General features: G+C 48.2%; 1 protein-coding gene across 2 annotated transcripts in view; it reads right to left on the bottom strand.

Moving 5' to 3' along the window:
- Positions 1-20,900, bottom strand: part of glrbb (glycine receptor, beta b) — a 258,440-nt gene that overhangs the window by 140,606 nt on the left and 96,934 nt on the right. For both annotated transcript variants that reach the window (XM_038792295.1, XM_038792294.1), the window contains exon 4: positions 19,293-19,360. In XM_038792295.1, the coding sequence (XP_038648223.1) occupies positions 19,293-19,360 (68 nt within the window). The remainder of the gene's footprint in view (positions 1-19,292; positions 19,361-20,900) is intronic.

Genomic DNA, 20,900 nt, shown 5'->3' with positions numbered 1-20,900 from the left:
CCTGGCCCGCGATTGGGGCCCACCGATCCGCGGGCAGGCCTGTGCCGTGGGGGTCCGCCATGGCCGGCGCAGAGAAGAACCCTCCCTGCGCATGCGCTGGGATGACGCCAGCACACGCTAGCGCTCCCGCGCATGCGCCAACTCGCGCCGACCGCCGGAGGTCCGTCAGCGCCGGTTGGCGCGGCGCCAAGTCCTTCGGCACCGGCTGGCGCAGCGCCAACCCTGTCAGCGCCAGCCGAGCCCCTGAAGGTGCAGAGGATTCCTTAACTTCTGGGCGGCCCGACGCCGGAGTGGTTCACGCCACTCCTCGGTGCTGGTACGGCCCGCTCTGCCGGTAAGGGGAGAAACCCGCCCTAGGTGTCATGCATCAAAAACAGAGTCACAAAGGGGAAGTACTGTACTCAATAAAAAATGCATAATGGTACGTAAATTAAATAAATGTCCAGATTGTTTGCCTACGCACAGGTTGCTTCAGTTTAACAAATTGAGGAGCTCCAAGAAGCATGGATTTAAGCTGCATACAATCCGGCATCGTCTGGATGTTAGGATCCATGTAAGGGTAGTGAAGCTCTGACATGCATTGCCAGCTTGTATGATGTGTACTGATTCTCTGCAAGTCTTCCAGAGGGAACTAAACATGTTTTTTACCTGAGGCACAGATTACAGCATATAGATGGAAAGCGAGTCAACAGCTGATGTACAAAAAGGTGATCCCCTGAGGTGGGCGTGAAAGGGTTGGAGAGGGATTTTCTGGAGATTTTGGTTTCCTCTTATTGACCTGGAATTTTTGTCTTTTTTTTAACCTGTTCCAATAGATCTCTTGGCAGTGATAGGGATAGGGTTCTAGAAGTTCCTCGTCATGATGCTCTGGGACCATAAGCAGAGGACGGGTTGAAGGACCATCCGTTTTTTTCCAGCCTGACATTTTTATACGCTCACATGTGAATCCTCTGACTGAACTTTATGCAATAAATTATTAATTTGAACATGGCAGTGATGATTTAAATAAAACGGTTCATCCAAATGCAGAAGCCAGAAAAAAGTTTGGAATTGCTAGATAGCATGTACCACTCCAAGAATGTGTACTTATAGTGGTTTGTTCACAATCACGGGCGCAATTTGGGGTTTTCGAGATCTCAGCTGGTCAGGGAGAGCCAGAATGTTTGGAAAAGGTATGGAAATGACTGAATTTTTATAAAATTTAATCATGGAACGTTGGTGTTGCAGACTAGGCGAGCATTTATTGCCCATTCCTAATTGCCTTTGAGTATCTACCCACTGTCAATATGCTGGGGGGGGGGGGGGGGGGGGGGGGGGCGGTTACCACTGACCAGAAACTGAACTAGACTAACCATATAAATACTGTGGTTAAAGATCAGGTCTTAGGCTCAAAATCCTGCAGCAAGTAACTCAAATTCCTGCAGCGAGTAACTCACCTCCTGACTCCCAAAAGCTTGTCCACCAGCCCACTTGACTTGCACGCCATCCACAAACATTCACTCCCTCCACCGCTGACAAACAGTCGCAGCAGAGTCCATCTACAAGATGCACTGCAGGAACTCACCAAGGCTCCTCAGGCAGAATGTGACGAGTGATATGCCACAGTGATCTGTGTTGGGACCTCAACTATTCACCATAATCGACAATGACAAAGGTGAGCAGAAAGTCACACATTCAAGTTTGCTGAAGACACAATGATAGACAGCAATGTAAGCAGAGGTATAGAATGCAAGAAGGTAGAAATCATGTTTCAGCTCTTCACAGACCTGGTTAGACCACATGTGGAGTATTGTGAGCAGATCTAGTCTCTACAACATAGCAAAATATACTAGTCTTGGAGGATGTGCATCATAGACTCACTAGAATGATACCTGGATGTGGTGGCTCGAGGCAATACCTAATAGTTATCAGTAAGAAAATATGAAGGGTTTACTGGCAACAAACAAGAGTAACGTATATGCAGAGTTTCTATACAGGTGTTCACATTCTGGCTCCTGGGTTCATTCTGATCAGAACCCCCCCCCCCCCCCCCCCCCCCTCCCAGAGTCTGCTCTGATCCCTCATTGGTCAGGGTTCACGTGCTCCTGCATGATAAACCCCGAGCCAGTCACATGGACGGTGAGGGCATGCCTCAAATCCACAAGACTGGGCCTGACTTGGGGCACAATTCAGCCTGGTCATCATAGTGATCCTGACAAAGTTTCTGATGATGAGCAGGTCACCCACTCGGTATAATCTGTCCCCTTTTTGAGAAATGTGCTGTTTCCTCTGGGAACCCTCTTCTGTGGCCACTGAGATCATTCCCATCTCTTGAACTTTGAATAGGTGTTGACCAAAATGAGGACAATCTTGCCCAGGAAAGGAATAGCAAAGTCCCTATGTACCCTTTCCAATGGCGACCAGGTCACCCCCAAGGGTGGAGGTTAGCTGTAGGGTACAGACTCTGCAGTGTCTAGCAAGTGTCGCACGGGCACGCCATGTGTTCAATGTCCTTATTTATACCAGGCCACCGGGCGGCGCAGTGGTTAGCACTGCTGCCTCACGGTGCTGACGACCCAGGTTCGATCCCGGGCCCGGGTCAGTGTCCGTGTGGAGATGTACATTTTCCCGTGTTTGCGTGGGTTTCACCCCCACAACCCAAAGATGTGCAGGGTCGGTGAATTGGCCATGCTAAATTGCCCCTCAATTGGAAAAAAAAATTTTGTTCTGTAAATTTATATTTAAAAAATTTATACCAGGCCACCAAACATCGCTACGAGCAAGCATCTTCATTTTTGTTTGGCCCAGATGAGCATTATGCAATTCTTGCAACAATGGCTCTTGGGCAGGGGGTGGTACTACCACTCGGGATCCCAAGAGTATTACTCCATCCTCACAACTGAGTTCATCTTTACGAGTAAGGAAAGGTCATAATTGATCAAATTTATCACAGTGCCAACCAGTTAAGATCTTGGGCGCGATTCTCCCAGAGAGGGAGAAATCGTAAGGCTGGCGTCAAATCCGGGCGGGTTTGACGCCAGCCTCCCCCTCCCCGACCGGGAACCGATTCTGGTCCCCGGTCGGGGCTAGTATGCCGCCGCCGTAAACTCCGGCATCGCGGGCTTAACGAATTTCGTTAAGCCCGCTTGCCAGAGTTTGCGCCGGCTGACGCATCACATGACGTCAGCCGCGCATGCGCGGATTGGAAGACTCCAACCCGCGTATGCGCGGATGATGTCATCGCGCATTTGCGCGAAACCCGCGCATGCGCGGTCCGGGATGCCCCTCAGCCGCCCCGCGAAGTGATACAGCGGGGCGGCGGAAGGACAAAGAGTGCGCGGGTATCGGACCCGCTGCCTGCAATCGGTGCCCACCGATCGCGGGCCCATGGCACCCTTGTCACGGCCGTGGTACTGCCGTGCCAATCGGTGCCATGGTTTTAAAAATCGGCGCTTTACGGCCGTTTTTACGAACGGCCAGACCAGGTGTGTTTGCCGTTCGTAAAAACAGCCATAAAGGGCTTGGAACTCGGCCCATCGGCCAGCTGAGAATCGCTGCTGGCCGTAAAAAAACGGCGGCAGCGATTCGTTTCGGGAGTCGGGCGTGGGGGGGGGGAGGGGAGAATAGCGGGAGGGCGGCAGACCAGCGTGGCCGTAAAATTTTACGAACCCCGCTATTCTCCGCACCGTCGTGAGTGCGGAGAATTGCGCCCCTTGCGTTTCACTTTGGACAGTACTAGGTTGGGTGGTATCCAATTCTTTATGTGACCTGACAAAACTGGCCGGGTGTCCAAAAAGTTAAATGCCAAAATGATTCCTTGAGGTACCAGCATGGGTGCCAGGTTCTTTGGAACTGGGAGACGACTCAAAGCACCAGCATTCAGAATCTGTGTATCTGGCCTCTGCTTAAAGATGTGGAGATGCCGGTGTTGGACTGGGGTGAGCACAGTAAGAAGTCTTACAACATCAGGTTAAAGTCCAACAGGTTTGTTTCAAACACGAGCTTTCGGAGCACTGCTCCTTCCTACTTCCTTACTATGCTGAAAGATGTAGTCTTAGGTCACAAGCAACCATTATATTCTGGCAAAGGCAATTAACGCTTTTGGCTCATCTTCACAAAGGAGTCCCAGCAGGGGCTTGTAGTCCATCATTATTGTGAAGCATGGCCTATCAACACATTGGTGAAATTTCTTTACCCCATAGATTAAGGCGAGGCCTTCCTTCTCAATTTGCATGCAGTTACGCTCAACATCAGAAAGTATTCTAGCGGCGAAGGAAATTGACTTGTCTGAGCCACTATCCATTTCATGGAACAGGACTCCCCCTATCCCATACGGCGATGCATCGTAGGTCAGAATGATGGGTTTTCTCAGGTCAAAGTGAACCAACAGGCCCGATGACTGTAAGATCTGCTTTCCAACCAATTTAAGGCTTCCAAACAGCTTAAGGCTTGTGTGGTGAATTCATACTGTATTGTAATTCACACTGTATTGCTTTGCATTGTATTATGTCCTTGTAGGCTCTGTATGTGAGCAGTTGCGCGGCTCTGCCCATAGGGGGAGATGAGGAGCTTGTACAGGGCTCCACCCTTGGCTCCGCCCATGGCCCCGCCCACTACCAGAAGTATAAAGTGCTGCAGCCGTAAGCCTGCTCTCAGTTCCTCTGGTCGCAGGCAGGCTCAGTTGTAAGACTGTTAAAACCACAGTTTACTTCCAATCGTGTCTCTCGTGAATTGATGGTCACATCAATTTAATAGTCTTAGAAAACTTGAAGAAAACTACTAATGAATCAGCCCTCAAACCTGATCGACTAGAACTCGACCTGCAGGCTGCAGAGGCGAAGGAAATCTTCCTACACTGGCTTCGGTGTTTCAAGGCCTATCTGGCTGAATCAAGCACATCCAAGACAACAGAGGTGCAGAAACTCAGCCTACTTCACGCACGGGTGAGCCATTGTATCTCTACGCAACTCAATTGTACCACCTCATATACTGAGGCCCTGGCTATGCTCGATCGATTGTACGTGCGGCCGATTAACGAGGTCTACGCGCGGCACATTTTCACGACCCGCTGCCAGCGCCCCGCAGAGTCGCTAGAAGACTTTCTATGCGATTTAAAAGCCCTTGCTCGGGACTGCAATTTTCAGGCTGTAACAGCCTCCCAGCATATGGAACTCGCTATACGTGATGCTTACGTTGCAGGGCTCAGGTCTAACTATGTGCCCCAGCGATTGCTTGAAAAAGGGGCCGTGAACTTGGAAGACACGATAGAGTTAGCTACGACTATGGAGGTCGCGTTCCGCAGTTTGAACTCATTCCCCGCGGACCAAGCGACCCCATCGTGCGCCCCCGACCAGGGACTGCCCCAGGCCTGCGCCACGTGTCCACCCACCCACTATGGAGCGCCAGCGTGCTATTTTTGTGGCCAGCCCCAACACCCACGGCAGCACTGCCCGGCCTGCAACACAACCTGCAGCAGCTGTGGTCGCAAAGGACACTATGCCCGAGTATGCCTGGCAAAATTGAAAATTTGTAACTCCCCCTGCGGTCCAGAGCACTCTCCACCCAAACTCACAGGCCCGCAGACCCCGTAATGCTGCACGTGCGATCCACGGGGGTGGCCATCTTGGACGCCATCTTCTTCAGCAGCCGCCACGTGCGATCAACGGGGGCCGCCATCTTGGCCATCAGCCGAACCGAACCACGACGACTACGACCTCGGCGGACAGTCATCACGACGCCACTCCAGCACAGCTGATTGAGCTGCTGACTACCCGCAACTCAATGCAGTCACGTTGGACCAATCGCGTCCGAAGCACGGACAGTTATCACGGGGCACTCCAGCACAGCTGATCGAGCCGCCGACTACCCGCAACTCAACGCAGTCACGTTGGACCAGTCGTGTCCGAAGCACCTCCAGAGCTCGATGATGTCTGTTAAAATCAACGGGTAATGGACACCATGCCTCATCAACTCCGGGAGCACCTAGAGCTTCGTGCATCCAGACCTGGTAAGACGCTGTTCGCTCCCTATCTTCCCTGCACGGCAAACTATCTCCCTCGCCTCGGGCTCAAACTCAGTTGACATACAAGGGCGCACCGTCGCGACCCTAACGATTCAGGGCGCCAGCTACTCTAATTTCCAGCTGTACGTACTCCCCGACCTCTGTGCCCCACTCTTACTCGGGCTCGATTTCCAATGTAATCTCAAGAGCCTCACACTCAGCTTCGGCGGACCCCGACCTCCACTCACAATCTGCAGTCTAGCGACACTAAAAATCGACCCCTCTCCACTCTTCGCTAACCTCACCTCAAACTGCGAACCCGTAGACACTTGCAGCAGGCGATATAGCCTGCAGGACAGAGTATTTATTAGAGCGGAAGTCCAGCGGCTCCTACGTGAGGGAGTCATAGAGGCCAGTAACAGCCCCTGGAGAGGTCAGGTGGTGGTCGTCAAGACCGGGGAAAAGTTCCGGATGGTGGTTGATTATAGCCAAACCATTAACCGGTTCACGCACCTCGATGCGTACCCCCTCCCCAGAATTGCAGACATGGTTAACCAGATCGCTCAGTACCGCATATTCTCCACGGTGGATCTGAAGTCTGCATACTACCAGCTCCCAATCCGCCCGGAGGACCGCCACTACACGGCGTTCGAGACAGATGGCCGCCTCTTCCATTTCCTCCGGGTCCCCTTTGGCGTCACGAATGGGGTCTCGGTAGTCCAAAGAATAATGGACCGAATGGTGGATCAGTACGGGCTGCGAACCACGTTTCCGTACTTGGACAATGTCACCATCTGCGGCCATGATCAGCAGGACCACGAGGCCAACCTCCACCGATTTCTCCAAACCGCCCAGAAACTCAATCTCACCTACAATACGGAGAAATGCGTTTTCCGCACTACCAGACTAGCCATCCTCGGCTATGTCGTGGAAAACGGAGTCCTGGGCCCCAGTCTTACAACTGCCTCTCCCTCATTGTTCCAGGGCCCTCAAGAGGTGCCTTGGATTTTTCTCCTATTACGCCCAGTGGGTCCCCCAGTGTGCGGACAAAGCCCGCCCACTATTTAAGACCACACTCTTCCCACTGTCAGCCGAGGCCTGCCAGGCCTTCAACTGCATTAAGGAGGACATTGCCAAAGCTGCCATGCAGGCGGTGGATGAATCCATCCCCTTTCGAGTGGAGAGCGGCACCTCAGAGGTCGCTCTTGCCGCCACTCTGAATCAGGCAGGGAGACCAGTCGCCTATTGTGGAAGCTGTACGGCACTGGAGGCACTACCTCGCAGGTAGGAGGTTTACCCTCATCACCGACCAAAGATCGGTTGCTTTCATGTTTGACAACTCTCAATGGGGCAAAATTAAAAATGATAAAATCTTGCGGTGGAGGATCGAACTCTCCACCTATAATTATGATATCATATATCAACTGGGGAAGCTCAACAAGCCCCCAGATGCCCTGTCCCGCGGCACGTGCGCCAGCGCGCAAGACGACCGCCTGAAGGCTATCCACAATGACCTCAGCCATCCGGGGGTCACCCGGCTCGCCCACTACGTCAAAGTCCAAAATCTGCCTTTCTCCACCGAGGAGGTAAAAGCCATCACCAGGGATTGCCCGATCTGCAGGAGTGCAAACCGCCCTTCTATAGACCAGACAAGACCCACCTGGTAAAGGCATCCTGGCCCTTTGAACGCCTGAGCATAGATTTCAAAGGGCCACTCCCCTCGACCAATCGAAATGTGTACTTTCTTAACATCATCGATGAATTCTCCCGCTTCCCCTTTGCCATCCCGTGCCCCGATATGACCTTCCACACAGTCATCAGAGCCCTGCACAGTGTCTTCACCCTGTTCAGTTTCCCCAGCTACATACACAGCGACAGGGGTTCGTCCTTCATGAGCGACGAGCTGCGTCAGTACCTGCTCGACAAGGGCACTGCCTCGAGCAGGACTACCAGCTACAACCCCAGGGGAAACAGGCAGGTGGAGAGGGAGAACGCTACGGTCTGGGAGACCGTCCTACTGACCCTCCGGTCCAGGAATCTCCCGATCTCCCATTGGCAGGCGCTCCATGCAATTAGGTCTCTCCTATGCACCGCCACCAACCAGACCCCTCACAAACGACTATTTGTTTTCTCTAGGAGCACTACCACGGGGGCTTCGCTCCCATCCTGGTTGAGGACACCGGGCCCAGTTCTCCTCCGGAAGCACGTCCGGACACACAAAACAGACCCGCTAGTAGAGGGAGTGCTACTGCCTCATTCAAACCCCCAATACGCCTTTGTTGAATACCCCGACGGCCGTCAGGACACCGTTTCCCTCCGGGACCTGGCGCCTGCAGGATCCACCACCACCATCACCACCGCCAAGGTACCCCCCACGCCCTGCGCCCCCGCGCCTATAGGGTCCCTGCCCACCTCGGCGCCCCCACGCCTGTAGGTTTCCTGCGCCCCCCGTCACCCGTCGCACCGGTCAGGTATGAAGCTCAGACCGAAACACCCCCAGAGTCCACCCTCATACCCACACTGATCGTCACCACCCAGCCACTCAAAGAGGCTGAAACCCCGGTGCTCCGCCGATCCCAAAGGACGACTCGGCCACCGGACCGGCTCAACTTGTAGACCCGTCACCCCCGCCAGACTTGATTTTTTTAACAGAGGCTGAATGTGGTGAATTCAGACTGTATTGTAATTCACACTGTATTGCATTGCATTGTATTATGTCCTTGTGGGCTTAGTATGTGAGCCGTTGCGCGGCTCTGCTCATAGGGGGAGATGAGGAGCTTGTACAGGGCTCCACCCTTGGCTCCGCCCCTGGCTCCGCCCATGGCCCCTCCCACTACCAGAAGTATAAAGTGCTGCAGCCGTAAGCCTGCTCTCAGTTCCTCTGGTCGAAGGCAGGCTCAGTTGTAAGACTATCAAAACCACAGTTTACTTCCAATCGTGTCTCCAGTGAATTGATGGTCACATCAGCTTGCTCCTGTCGTTCCTTCCAATGCCAATGCTGGTGTTTTCTTAAGAGCAAGTGTAGTGGCGCCAGTGTTGTTGCTAAGTTAAGAGTAAAAGGACCATAATAGTTTACCATCCCTAAGAAGGACTTTAATTTTGGCCAAGTTCTTAGGTGCAGAGACTTCTCTTATGGCTCTCACCATGACCTGGATTCTCTGCCCCACCACGCCACTTTTCTGTCCCGACCCGCTGCCGGGATTCTCCGTTTCGCCGGCCGGTCAATGGGGCTTCCCATTGTGGGGCAGCCCCATGCTGTCGGGAAACCCCCGGGCGCCAGCAAAATGGAGAATCCCGCCCCATGTATTCAAGTGGGTACAGGCCTTTTGTGTCCACTGTGAGCCCTAGGTAAGTGGCCTGACTAGCTTGGAATCAGTTGGATTCCCGCATCTCTGAATCTTCTCAACACCTCTTCTAAGCTTTCCAGGTGCTCCTCGTGTGATATTTCTGTTACTAGGATGTCATCCAGGGAGACCATAACATTCAGGATGCCCTGGGGTAGATTCTCCATTGCGCGCTGGAATATTGCACAGGGCGAGGAGATGCCAAAGGGCAATCTGGTGTATTGAAACAGGTCTTTATGCGTGATAATCGGCGCAAACCTTCGGGAGTCTTGATCCAACTCTAGCTGCAAGTAAGCTTGACTGAGGTTGAGTTTACTGCATGTGATGCCCCCGACCAACTTCACATAAAGATCTTCAATTTGTGGAATTTGATATTTATCTACTTGGACTGCCTGATTAATTGTAATATCCAATATCCTAATGAAGCAGCCCGGTTTTAATACAGGCACAATGTGGTCTGCCCACGGGTCTGATAATTCCCAGTTCTTAAGTTCAGCTTCCACTTTCAGGTGTAAGGTATAAGGAACCTGACTTTCTCTGAAAAACTTTGGTGTTGAGTCGGGGTTGACATAAATCTTGGCCTTTACTCTCTTTATTTGACACATCATTGTATCTGCATGAGATTCCCTGAAAGACACAGTCTGAGATTTTGAAGATTTCCAACCAGTTTAACTTGATTTGGCGCAAATCCCACCCCTTAAGGCTTGGTCGATGTCCATCGACAAGGATCAGAAGTAACTGGGCACCTTGTTGCTGATATGACATTGGAGTCACGGCTGTTCCCAACATTTTCAGGGTCTCCCCGTATATGTCGCCAACTTGGCTGTTGTGTCACTCAAGTTTAAAGGCTGAACATCTCTTCGCAGATATTTTAACATGTGTTCACCCACAACCAAGGCCGACCAGTGTCGATCTCCATCTTTAGTAGTCTTCCATTTACTGTGTGGACTATCTCAATTGGGGCTCTTTTGCTCACTCTCACCATGTTCAATCTGTATGTTTCAGGTTCAGAAGCTTCTTTTGCACACTTATGTTGTTAATACTGCATACTAAACAATCGCGCAGCATGTCACCGGGTGCTGCACAAACACACAATCCTCAGCCATTTTCCTGAATGTGGCAAACACTCCTGGGTCTCTGACAGCGAGGTTGAATTTGTATCGCTAGAGTATGACTGAGGATCTGGGATTGAAATGTTCCATGACCAGCTTTACCAACTGGTCAAATTACTTAGTGTCAGGAGCCTCTGGGGATGTCAAATTTCTTATAAGATTGTTGGCCCACAAACTGTTAATAGGATAACATTCTGTTTATCCTCCCCTTTTTCATTTGCCGTGAAAAAGTAACAGCCGCTCATTATATTGGCTCCAGCCTTCGTCCCCCAGGTGGAATGGGTCTAACCTCCCAATCATCTGCATTTTTCACTCAATCTTGGGTATCGTCAACAGTTTCCAACTTCTGTTCATTTTGGAGGCTTCTCTCTTCTCCCTAGAATTCAACAACCACAGGCTTGTTATCGATCCGGTTTGTACTCGTCGGCAATGTGGTGGCTCGAGGCAATACCAGGTGGACATCAGTAAGAAAGAGCAAGGGTTTATTGGCAACTAACAAGGGTAACTTATATAAAGTAAGTAAGTAAAGCGGCCTTAGTCACGGTGACCATAGGGTGCTTTGAGGGGGAGAGCTTACTGGTGGTGATTTATCCGGAGGGTCACCACACTCGGGTAAGGGGCAAGGTTGAGAAGGTGGGACCTTCATGATTAAACTCAGCCAGTATAGGAACTGAACCCTCGCTGTTGGTCTTACTCTGCATCACAAACCAACTGTCCTGCCAACTGAGCTAAACCGACCCCCAAGCTTATATACAGGCACAGAGTCTCCATACGAGTGTTCCGGGTGTTCACACGCTGGCTCCCGGGTTCACTCTGACCAAGAACCCTGCTCCGCGGGCTGTTTCCTCATTGGTCGGGGTTTGCATACTCTCGCAAGATAGGCCCCCAGCCATGGACCGCGAGGGCATGCCCCTTGAAAGAGCTGCGTTACCACGCTGGACTTCATGGCTTAAGCCACAAGGAGAGATTAAATGAACTAGGGGTGTGTTGGAATTTAAAAAATCAAGGGATGATTTGCTCAAAGGTTTTGAGATATTAAGCATAACAGATAGGGTGGATTGAGATAAACTATTTCTGTTAGTTGGGGATTCTAGGACTAGGGAGCAGAGTCAAAAAATTAGAACTAGCCCTTTCAGGAGTGAAATTAAAAAACAATTCTTCACACAAGGGATGGTAGAAGGTTGGATCATTCTTCCGCAAATGGTATTTAATGCTGGATCAATTGTTAACTTCAACACTGAGATTGTTGAATTTTTGTTGTCCAGGTAATATGGAATATAGGCAACGGTGGATATATGAAGTTAGATCACAGATCAACCACAAATGACGAACAGCCTTGATAAGCTAGATAGTCGACTTCTGCTCTCACATTTCTATGTTATAAAAAATATTGTAGCTCTGATATTCTTTGTAAGGCTCCTTGAATTGGTGTCTGGCACCCTTGTTGCATTGCTATTTCAGTAACTAATTCCTCATTGTAACTTTTATTATCTTGCTCTTCTGCAGCTATCATCCTAATCTTCAACCAAAATGATAGGATTTCTTGGCAGGGCTAAATTGTGAAGCATTCAGCAGATGTGAAACAGTGGGCTGTACACTATTCAACCCTTAATCGGTTGAGTCATACAACTAATGTGTTTGATAAATCTAGTTGTCGCAGAAGCTTTCTTTACATCTGGCCTCTGCCCGTGATGCTTTCATTGTGTGGCAGCTCGCAGTGCCCTCATTATCTGAGGGAAAAGAAACATTAAAGCGAATGGTTTGCAGGAGAACAGTGCTATCCTCCTCAATCATGTTTGCTGATACCTCTTAACAGCAGAATTCTGCAGATTCTCAGCTGTAATAGAGTTATTCCATGCAGTTTAGGCAGAAAAGTGTGTGAAAAAGCCAAAGCATGTTTTCTTATGTTAATCCTCCACGCATTTGGCACATGTATTTTAACTGGCCTAATTCAACTATAATCCTTGGGAGTAACTCCTCCAAGAGGAACCAGGACTTTTCAGAAACGAGCAATATTGTCCACATAATTTTGTTGTGCAATTGTAAACGATAGTTCACATTTCTGCCGTCACCACATTTTATCTTTTAACGATGAGCTGCAGCCCCCTTAAGGGCTGTTGCCTTTTTGGATTATGCATTGCACAGCCAAATTTGTTGAAATCCTAAATCTCTCTGGGAAGCTCCGCCTGTGTTCACAACCGACAGAAGCTAGGCAGCAGGCCTTAGAATGCAAAATTCAGTGAAACCCCATAGCAACTGTAGATATTACATCAATGAAGGCACTTTGTATCAGGCTAAGATACTACTAACCACTTCAGCAACAGATTCAAATGATACTGATAAGAGGTTCCTGAGTTTCTGACTTACTGTTCATTCAGCTGCAAGGGAGTAAAATTTGCATTCACACAAAACTGAATTTCCCCAGTATTCAGAATATGAAATGGTAAAAGGAAAGGACCAAAGAAAATGAAGGACAAACTTATATGCAGCACTCTGCATGACCCAAGACAACCCAAAGCACATTCTAATCGCTTAAGTATTGTTGAAATGTAGTTACTGTTGTATTGTAGGTAAATACCCCACTGCAAGATCCCACAAATGGCAATGAGATAAAGACCAAACGATCGATTTTAGTGAAGCAAATTGGCCAAGGTCCTGGGGCAGCCCTCTTGCTCATCTTGGAATAGTGTCATATGAACTTTTACATTTCCCTGCGAGGGCAATTAGAGCCTTGTTTTAACCTTTCATTCAAAAGACAGCAGGCGGAATGTCCATTTTTGAGACAAAGTGCGATGGCAGATGGATTTCTCGGTGTGCTTCCCACTGGGTGGTGGGGTGACAATCCACGTCCTCCAGAAAGGAAGAAACAGTAAAGCGGGAAAATATTAAAACTCGTCTGAACTGGTCTTGTATATGTTAAAATGGAATGCCAGTAAAAGGAGGAAATAAGAATACTGCTCCAAACTGTTTTACCTTCTGGGCTGATTTCACACTCAGACGCTCTTTAATTATGCATCAGCGAGTAGTTCTATGAAACACATAGTGGGCTGTACATTCATTTGTTCGTCTCGCTGTTACCTAACAGGGTCGAAGGCCCGGATGCCACATTTAAATGCCATCCGAACAGACACATTCACTCTCACCAGTCCAGCTGTGTAGTGATATCTCAACATGGCTACGCCCAAGAAAAAAGCTGCACCAAAGTTTAGCAATGACCCCTTAAGGCCTTTATCCGTGGAGTCCACGAGCGCCATGATGTCCTCTACCCGAGGGATGACTCCAGGAAGCCCACCAGCCTCACCTCGCTGCTCTCGGGTGTAGGTTGCAAGAGAGGTTAGATCATTGGGCACCAGCCCGAGAAACGCCTCTCGTGCAGAAAGAGGATGAATGATCTCAACCATTCCTCACAGATAAGTCAACCTCCAGCTCACTCCAACCTTAAACTCTCACAATGGTATCATGCACTAAAAGGGTTATATTTCTCAAATATCTCACACAAGGGACAACATCAGCACTGAATGTCTCACGGACACTTCAACAAATTATATTTTCAAAACTAAAGGGGCAATTGGAAACTCTCCTCCACCTGGTCTGACTGCCCTCCCGATGTTTTTCGTGACCTGCGATCTCCTTTGCAGCGACCTCGACTACACTTCCTTGCTGCCTCTTGAAAGGATTCCATTCCATTTATTCCTGTTTCTCCATCTCTGCAACATCTGTTCTGATGACACAACCTTTCATACTTTCGATATATTGTCCTTTTACCTCAACAAGGATTCCCCTACCATGATTGCTTGCCAGGGCCCTCGGCAGTGTCTATTCCATTTCAGGCACTTCTGCTCCCCCACCCCCCTCCCAAGACCACAATAGGGTTTCCCTTGCTCTTACCTTCTACTTCACCATCCTTTGTACTCAATGGATCATCATCTGCCATTTGCCCCACCTCCGGTACAATGCCATTACTAATACATCTTCCCCTCCCCACTCTTTTCAGTATTCCAAAGGGACCATTCCATTTATGCCACCCTTATCCACTCATCAATCGCCTCCAAGAACCCCTCTCTTTCCCACGTTACCTCGCTAAGCAGGTACAGATGATACAAAATCTGCCCTTCTACCTCCTCTCTCCTCACTATCCAAGGCCCCAAACACTGCTTCCAGGTGTAACAATGATTTATGTGTGCTTCTTTCCTTAGTATGGTACAGTCTTCTCCAAACCGGGGACATCAAATGCAGACTGGATGACCATTTTGTAGGACACTTGCTTTCAATCTGAAAATTTCACCATGAGTTGGCAATTTACTCTCATTTTAATTCTCCACCTGTTGCGTTTCTATGTTTGCTTAACACAAACTCTCACAAACAGATGGTGAATTTGGCCATCTGTCGAGGGACTCTGTTTCCCAGGGTTTTGATGTGTATACTGTATTGTACCAAATCTTGTCTGTGGCTTGTCCTGTCATTTTCAAATGTTTATTGCTGCCACCATGTTGCGTTTCTGTTTGTTTTACACAAATTCACAAATCTAATAGCAAGACTGGTAAACTATATGTAGACACCATTGGGAGGTAGGATGCCCTTGGTGGAGATCAGGTTCCCCTTTTCAAAGACGTAAGATGCCCTTTGGTGGAGATCAAGTTCCCTCAGGAATTGTTGAAAGAAGGCATAAATGTGCTTAAAAAGTGCAAATTCAATGAAACTGTCAACAGACCGTCAAAATCAACTCCCTGTCGAAGGGAGTTGTCAAGGGGTCCTGTGAAAACTGTCAGAAGTACCTTTAAAAGGACATATCAACGGTAGCTGCCAAGTTGCCAATACATTTAACGGTCCTGCCCTTTAAATCATTGAAATAAATGTCTGTACTTTTTTAAAAAATGATTCATTGCTATACCATTCTGCATGTTGACAAAAGCCTAAGGGTATATCCATTACTGGACTAGCACTGCATGACGTTTTCAAAACCATCTATTATCACAGTAGGGTGCCTGCTACGCTACAAGTCTTTATAGTCTTTCTATGTGGAACTATGATTTCCAATGCTTGTTGTTTTAAGGAATTATCATTGGGTTCCTAAATCAGTCATTAATTGTTGTGAAATGAATGTTCAGTCAATTTCATTCAAATATATTGATTGTCAGAACATATTTAACTACAGCAGACAGATTTTAAAATAACTAAATCATGCCAATTTATTTGTTGGAATACAATTCTGTTGAGCATATAAAAGGAAGCTAATGTCCAGTTAAGTTTGAAGCTCATGCTCACAAGTAACAAATCAACAAGCTCAAATCTCACCATTTCAAAACATATTTTTAAATTATCCAAGCCATTCTCAACAGCCTACTTCCGAACAGCCGTCACAGATCAGCAATAAACACGAAGGCCCAGGTTTTCGCTCACAGATCAGAGTTACATAGGCAGGAGACGTCCTGGTTCTATGAACCCAACCTTAAAAATAACCACCCGCAGTTTTGGGATATTTGTTCTGGGGAGCAAACTGGATTGGAAGTCAGGCCCACCACCCCCACAACAAGTGCTGAGGGTGCCGTGTGCAGAGGTGGGTTGGACAGAAGGCCTGCTGCTGTGCTCCAGCAGTGCTGAAATAAACAAAAACAGAAAACGGCCCTCCAGGTCTCATCCCCTCTCATCACATCACACACTCCCATACCCATCCTTGCCAATCAATTCCACTTCATGCCCCCTACCAACTTCCATGGCCCCTCAAATCCCCATATCAACCCATGCCCCCCTATCCGTTGTCCTTGTCTCCCCATGAAAACTCACCTAGTATCATTTGACAGTTCAATGACAGTTTTGACAATTCCTTGACAGTTTGACAGTTCTTTGCGAGTTCCTTGACAAATACAATGAGTTTGTGCATAAAATGTACACAATGATAGTTACTTTTAACAATATCAGAGAGTCCCAAAGAGTACCTTACCTCTCCCCAAGGTGTACAGGGACCATATCCAAAGATGTAACTGGATGTCCAAAAAAGTTGACCAAGTTCAGAATTCCTCTTACCCAATCAAATCTGCACACTTTGGGTTTCACACTCCTAGCCTACCAAAATCCCACTTCGTTAGAGGCAGATGGTGATTTAAATGGCCAGCTGCCTCCATGAACCTTGGCCCAACTCCACTCCAGTCCCCGCAAGAAAGGAGCATGCCATGTTCGGGGCAGGTATTAGAACTTTTTGCCAATTCTGGGATTTTCACCACGAAATAAAGAACATAGAATATGCAGTGCAGAAGGAGGCCGTTCGGCCCATTGAGTCTGCACCAATCCACTGAAGCCCTCACTTCCACCCTATCCCCCTAACCCAATAGCCCCTCCTAACCTTTTTGATCACTGAGGGCAATTTATCATGGCCAATCCATCTAACCTGCACGTCTTTGGACTGTGGGAGGAAACCGCAGCACCCGGAGAAAACCCACGCAGACATGGGGAGAACGTGCAGACTCCGCACAGACAGTGACCCAGTGGGGAATCAAACCTGGTACCCTGGTGCTATGAAGCCACAGTGCTAGCCAATTGTGCTCCAGTGCTACCCAGACACTCTTTCACTGTGAAAATCTAGGCCTATTTAAATTACAGTGTAAACCACGCCCACTCATTTTCTTTCTTTAAAGCAGCTGAAGATCTGGATTGAAAACTAGTCTGTGTAACTGGAGAGGTACACGCCAGATATCAGCCTGAGCCCGACACCTTGTGAAAATATAAGATTCCATCTGTAATCTAAATTAGGATAGAACTGTGTCAGTTTAGGTGCACAGTCAAGAAGAGCAAACTGTCCAGTTGTCCAATCATTGCTGCTTGAAATTATACGGTGCTGCTGATATCTTGTTGGACATTGTCATGAGTTTTAAGTGTTCAGATTCTGTGCCTCATACTGTTCTCTATGAGATACAGATATACTTGTGTTTGTAACTGGAATCTCACAGTTTCTGTCCTTAAAGGAGATTTAATGGGTGGCAAGATTTGCAACGGAGGCAGGGCATACTAGCTATTATGTCATGAAGTGGCTCAACTGGCTACCCGGTGGGTGGCTGCATTGCTAAGGTTCCTGTTATTGGCAAAACGCCATGTCGCTGGAAAACATCAGGCTCCATCGCCCACTTTAAAGCCTTCTCCCACCACATTGCCAACTTTCCCACCTCCCATCTCATCTCCAATGGCTGATAATCTCAGCCCCACGTGTTTTATTGCTGGTGGCCACTCAGCGGAGAGCAGGATCTGTATGGTAACACAGAGGCTACCAGGAGCTGGTTTAGCTCAGTTGTCTAAATGGCTGGTTTGTGGTGCAGAGCAGGGACAACAGCATGGGTTCAATTCCCTTACCGGCTGAGGTTATTCATGAAGGTGCCACCATCTCAACCTCGCCCGAGGTGTGGTTATCCAAAGGTTAAATCACCACCAATCAGCTCCTCAAAGGGGAAAGCAGCCTATAGTCATCTGGTTCTATGGCGACTACTTACCTTATATCCTGTTCTCTGACAACTATCGAATATCAAAGATTGTCAGTTCAAATCCCACTCCAGAGACTTGAGCACAAAATCTCGACTGACACGGTAATCTTAGTATTAAGGGAGTTATGCATTTTTGCAGGTGCCATCTTTTAGATGAAACATTCAACCATGGCCCATCTGCCCCTGGCACCCTGCGAAGAAAGAGTTCTCTCCAGTGCCCCAGCGAATATTTATTTTTCAACTATTACCACTAAAACAGATTATTTGATTATTCCCTGTTTGTAGTTTCTCTGCTACATTTCCTACATTACAACAGTAACAGCACTTCAAAAGTATTGCATTGGGTGCTTGGCAGTTTCCAGTCTTACAGGGAGACGAGGGGCTATCATTCTCTCCTGTCAAGATCCGTCAAGAGCTGAGTGAGATTGCTGAAGCAATGGCAGTGCTGATACCAACCTCTCTGACCCTCTACACCTCATTGAGCACCCACCCCTGTCTACTACATATCATATGTAAGTGCCAGTTAGACCAGGAGGAATGAGGGATTTCTATTCCCACCCATTTGCCTCCCATCTGCCCCACTAACCACTGATCTCTGGGCCTAGGAGTGGAGTAATAATAGTGTATGGGTCCTTCTTGTTTATTCCCCTTATTTCCCTTTTCTAGTATTTTGCCATACTTATTTTGATCCATGGTTGATTGATGGACATGTCTCTTTAAGGCAAGCAGCCTGTATTTTTAATTCGGAAGAATTCAGAAGTTACAGGAGAGATCACTTTGCTAGCCTGTGCTGGTTTGGACAGGAGGCCAAAGACTTGTCAGAACCAGTGAGAGAGATGGGCTGTGACTCGGTTTGATTGGCTGGTGGCCAATGAATTGGCCCAAAAGGCCATACTCGGCCTGGTAATAGGTGGTGATTGGATTATATCCCAGTGGAATGATTTTCAGAGTCCCAAAGAATTTCATTTTTGATCCTGGTAGCATTCTTGCTACTCTCTCTCCTCCGAATCTCTTGACAGAAAGTGTGCTGTGAGTGCTGTATTACTGAAACTACAGAGGCCTGCATACAAACCACGAACTGAAAGAAAAGTTTGAAGAAAAGTAAGGTGTCTCTCCAGGAAAGCTGCTGTGAGCACTGTATTCCTGATCTTGCAGAAAAATTGCTGCAAGCTGCAAAACAAAGACCAGAACCTGCAAGTTTGCTGTGAAGAAAAATGTGCTAAAAACCATCAACTGAAAAAAATACTCTTTTTTCCTTTCATTTATGATTTTTACCTCTTTCCACCCCTCTGTGTTCGTCTGTAGTGTATCTGTATGTATATATATATATATATGGTGGTTAAAGTTAAAGTAGGGAGTTAGGAATTAGATAATAAGGTGAGCTTACCATTGTTGTTTCGTGTATTGAGCCAAAGCTGTTAATGAAAATATTTATTTGGACATCAACTGGAATATCTAGGGAAAAAAACAGAAGAATCGTTAATCACAATGGATAAATACTAAACTTACAAAAACAAAAATAGTTGAACAAAATATAAGACGAGTTCGCACACATATTTTGCAGTGGGGGTTTGGATTCAACTAGTTTGAGTGCCACCTCTGCATTCTTTGGAGAGTTCAGCATATAGTGCGGGCTTTCAGGACATTTCTGTCCTCTGACATCTGAGATTTGCGTCCCGCTGGCACCCTCCGTGTACTGGCCAGCCACATTTGTATCTCTGCTGATGGTATAGTCTACTCAGTAGAGAGCACCTTCTAGGACAGAGAAGGTCAGGTGGCCGCAGGCATCATCTCAGAGCAGAGATGCAGGTACAGGATGTCTGGGACCAGCAGGGAAGACAAGGAGGACATTCTCGCAGTAGACACCTCTCCCCACCTGCCAGGGTGTGCAAGCAACGATCCAATTACCTTGGCCTGACTGAGGTCCAGTTCTGGCAGAGGGCACAGCTTTCAGGAGACGCTGCCACAACCATTTACCAGATGCTTGGGATGGAGGTAACCTACAAGGTTACTGTTGCCCTGAACTTTTATGCCTCCGGATCCTTCCAAGGCTGTGTCGGGGATCTTTAAGTAGTTGTCCAGATCTGTGCAAGATACCTGGACAGCTCCCATGATGCCTACATTCTGCCTCACTCAAGTGCCAAGGCTTTCATGGCTGTGGTGACAAATTTTTGAAAAGGTGGCTAATAACATCTCTTAGGCACCCAAGGACAGAGGGAGAGGACAGATACAATCAATATAATATAATAATAGTCAATTCAATACAAATGCAATGAGGAGAACTTTTGTCACCCAGAGAGTGGTGAGCCTGTGGAATTCTCTACAATAGAAAGCATTTGAGGCTAAAACACTGCATGTTTTCAAGAAGAAGTTAGATATAGCTCTTGGGGTGAAAGAGATCAAACGATATGGGGGGAAAGTGGAAACAGGTTACTGAGTTAGGTGAAGAGCCATGGTCATAATTAATGGTGGAGCAAGCTCAAAAGGCCGAATGGCCTCCTCCTGTCCTATTTTTAGGTTTCTATCGTTGCCATGTATCCACAAGGGTGGTGGTGGAGAGCACCATTGGCCTGCTGGAGATGAAGTTCTGATGATTGAACTGTTCCAGGGTCACCCTGCAATATCTGCCAGAGCAAATGCGTTGATGTTGAGGGAGGTACACATTTCTCAGAGGAGGAAACCAATAAAAGCTCAGATGCAATGCCTGGGCAACCAAATGGGAAGGGCAAAGAGGCTGAAATGAGGAACCTTCAGGGAGATGGGGACACCCGGGAGGCCTTAACTTATCTTTCCTTCAGTTAGGCTGGCATGGCTTGCCCTCCATCAGGAAGGCACCACCGTCATGGGGGCAGCACGGTAGCACAAGTGATTAGCACTGTGGCTTCACAGCGCCAGGGTCCCAGGTTCGATTCCCTACTGGGTCACTGTCTGTGTGGAGTCTGTACGTTCTCCCCGTGTCTGCGTGGGATTCCTCCGGGTTTTCCAGTTTCCTCGC

The sequence above is a fragment of the Scyliorhinus canicula genome, chromosome 3 (assembly GCF_902713615.1).
Source record: "Scyliorhinus canicula chromosome 3, sScyCan1.1, whole genome shotgun sequence".
Taxonomy (NCBI): Eukaryota; Metazoa; Chordata; class Chondrichthyes; order Carcharhiniformes; family Scyliorhinidae; genus Scyliorhinus; species Scyliorhinus canicula.
This window is presented reverse-complemented; position numbering and strand designations above follow the sequence as displayed.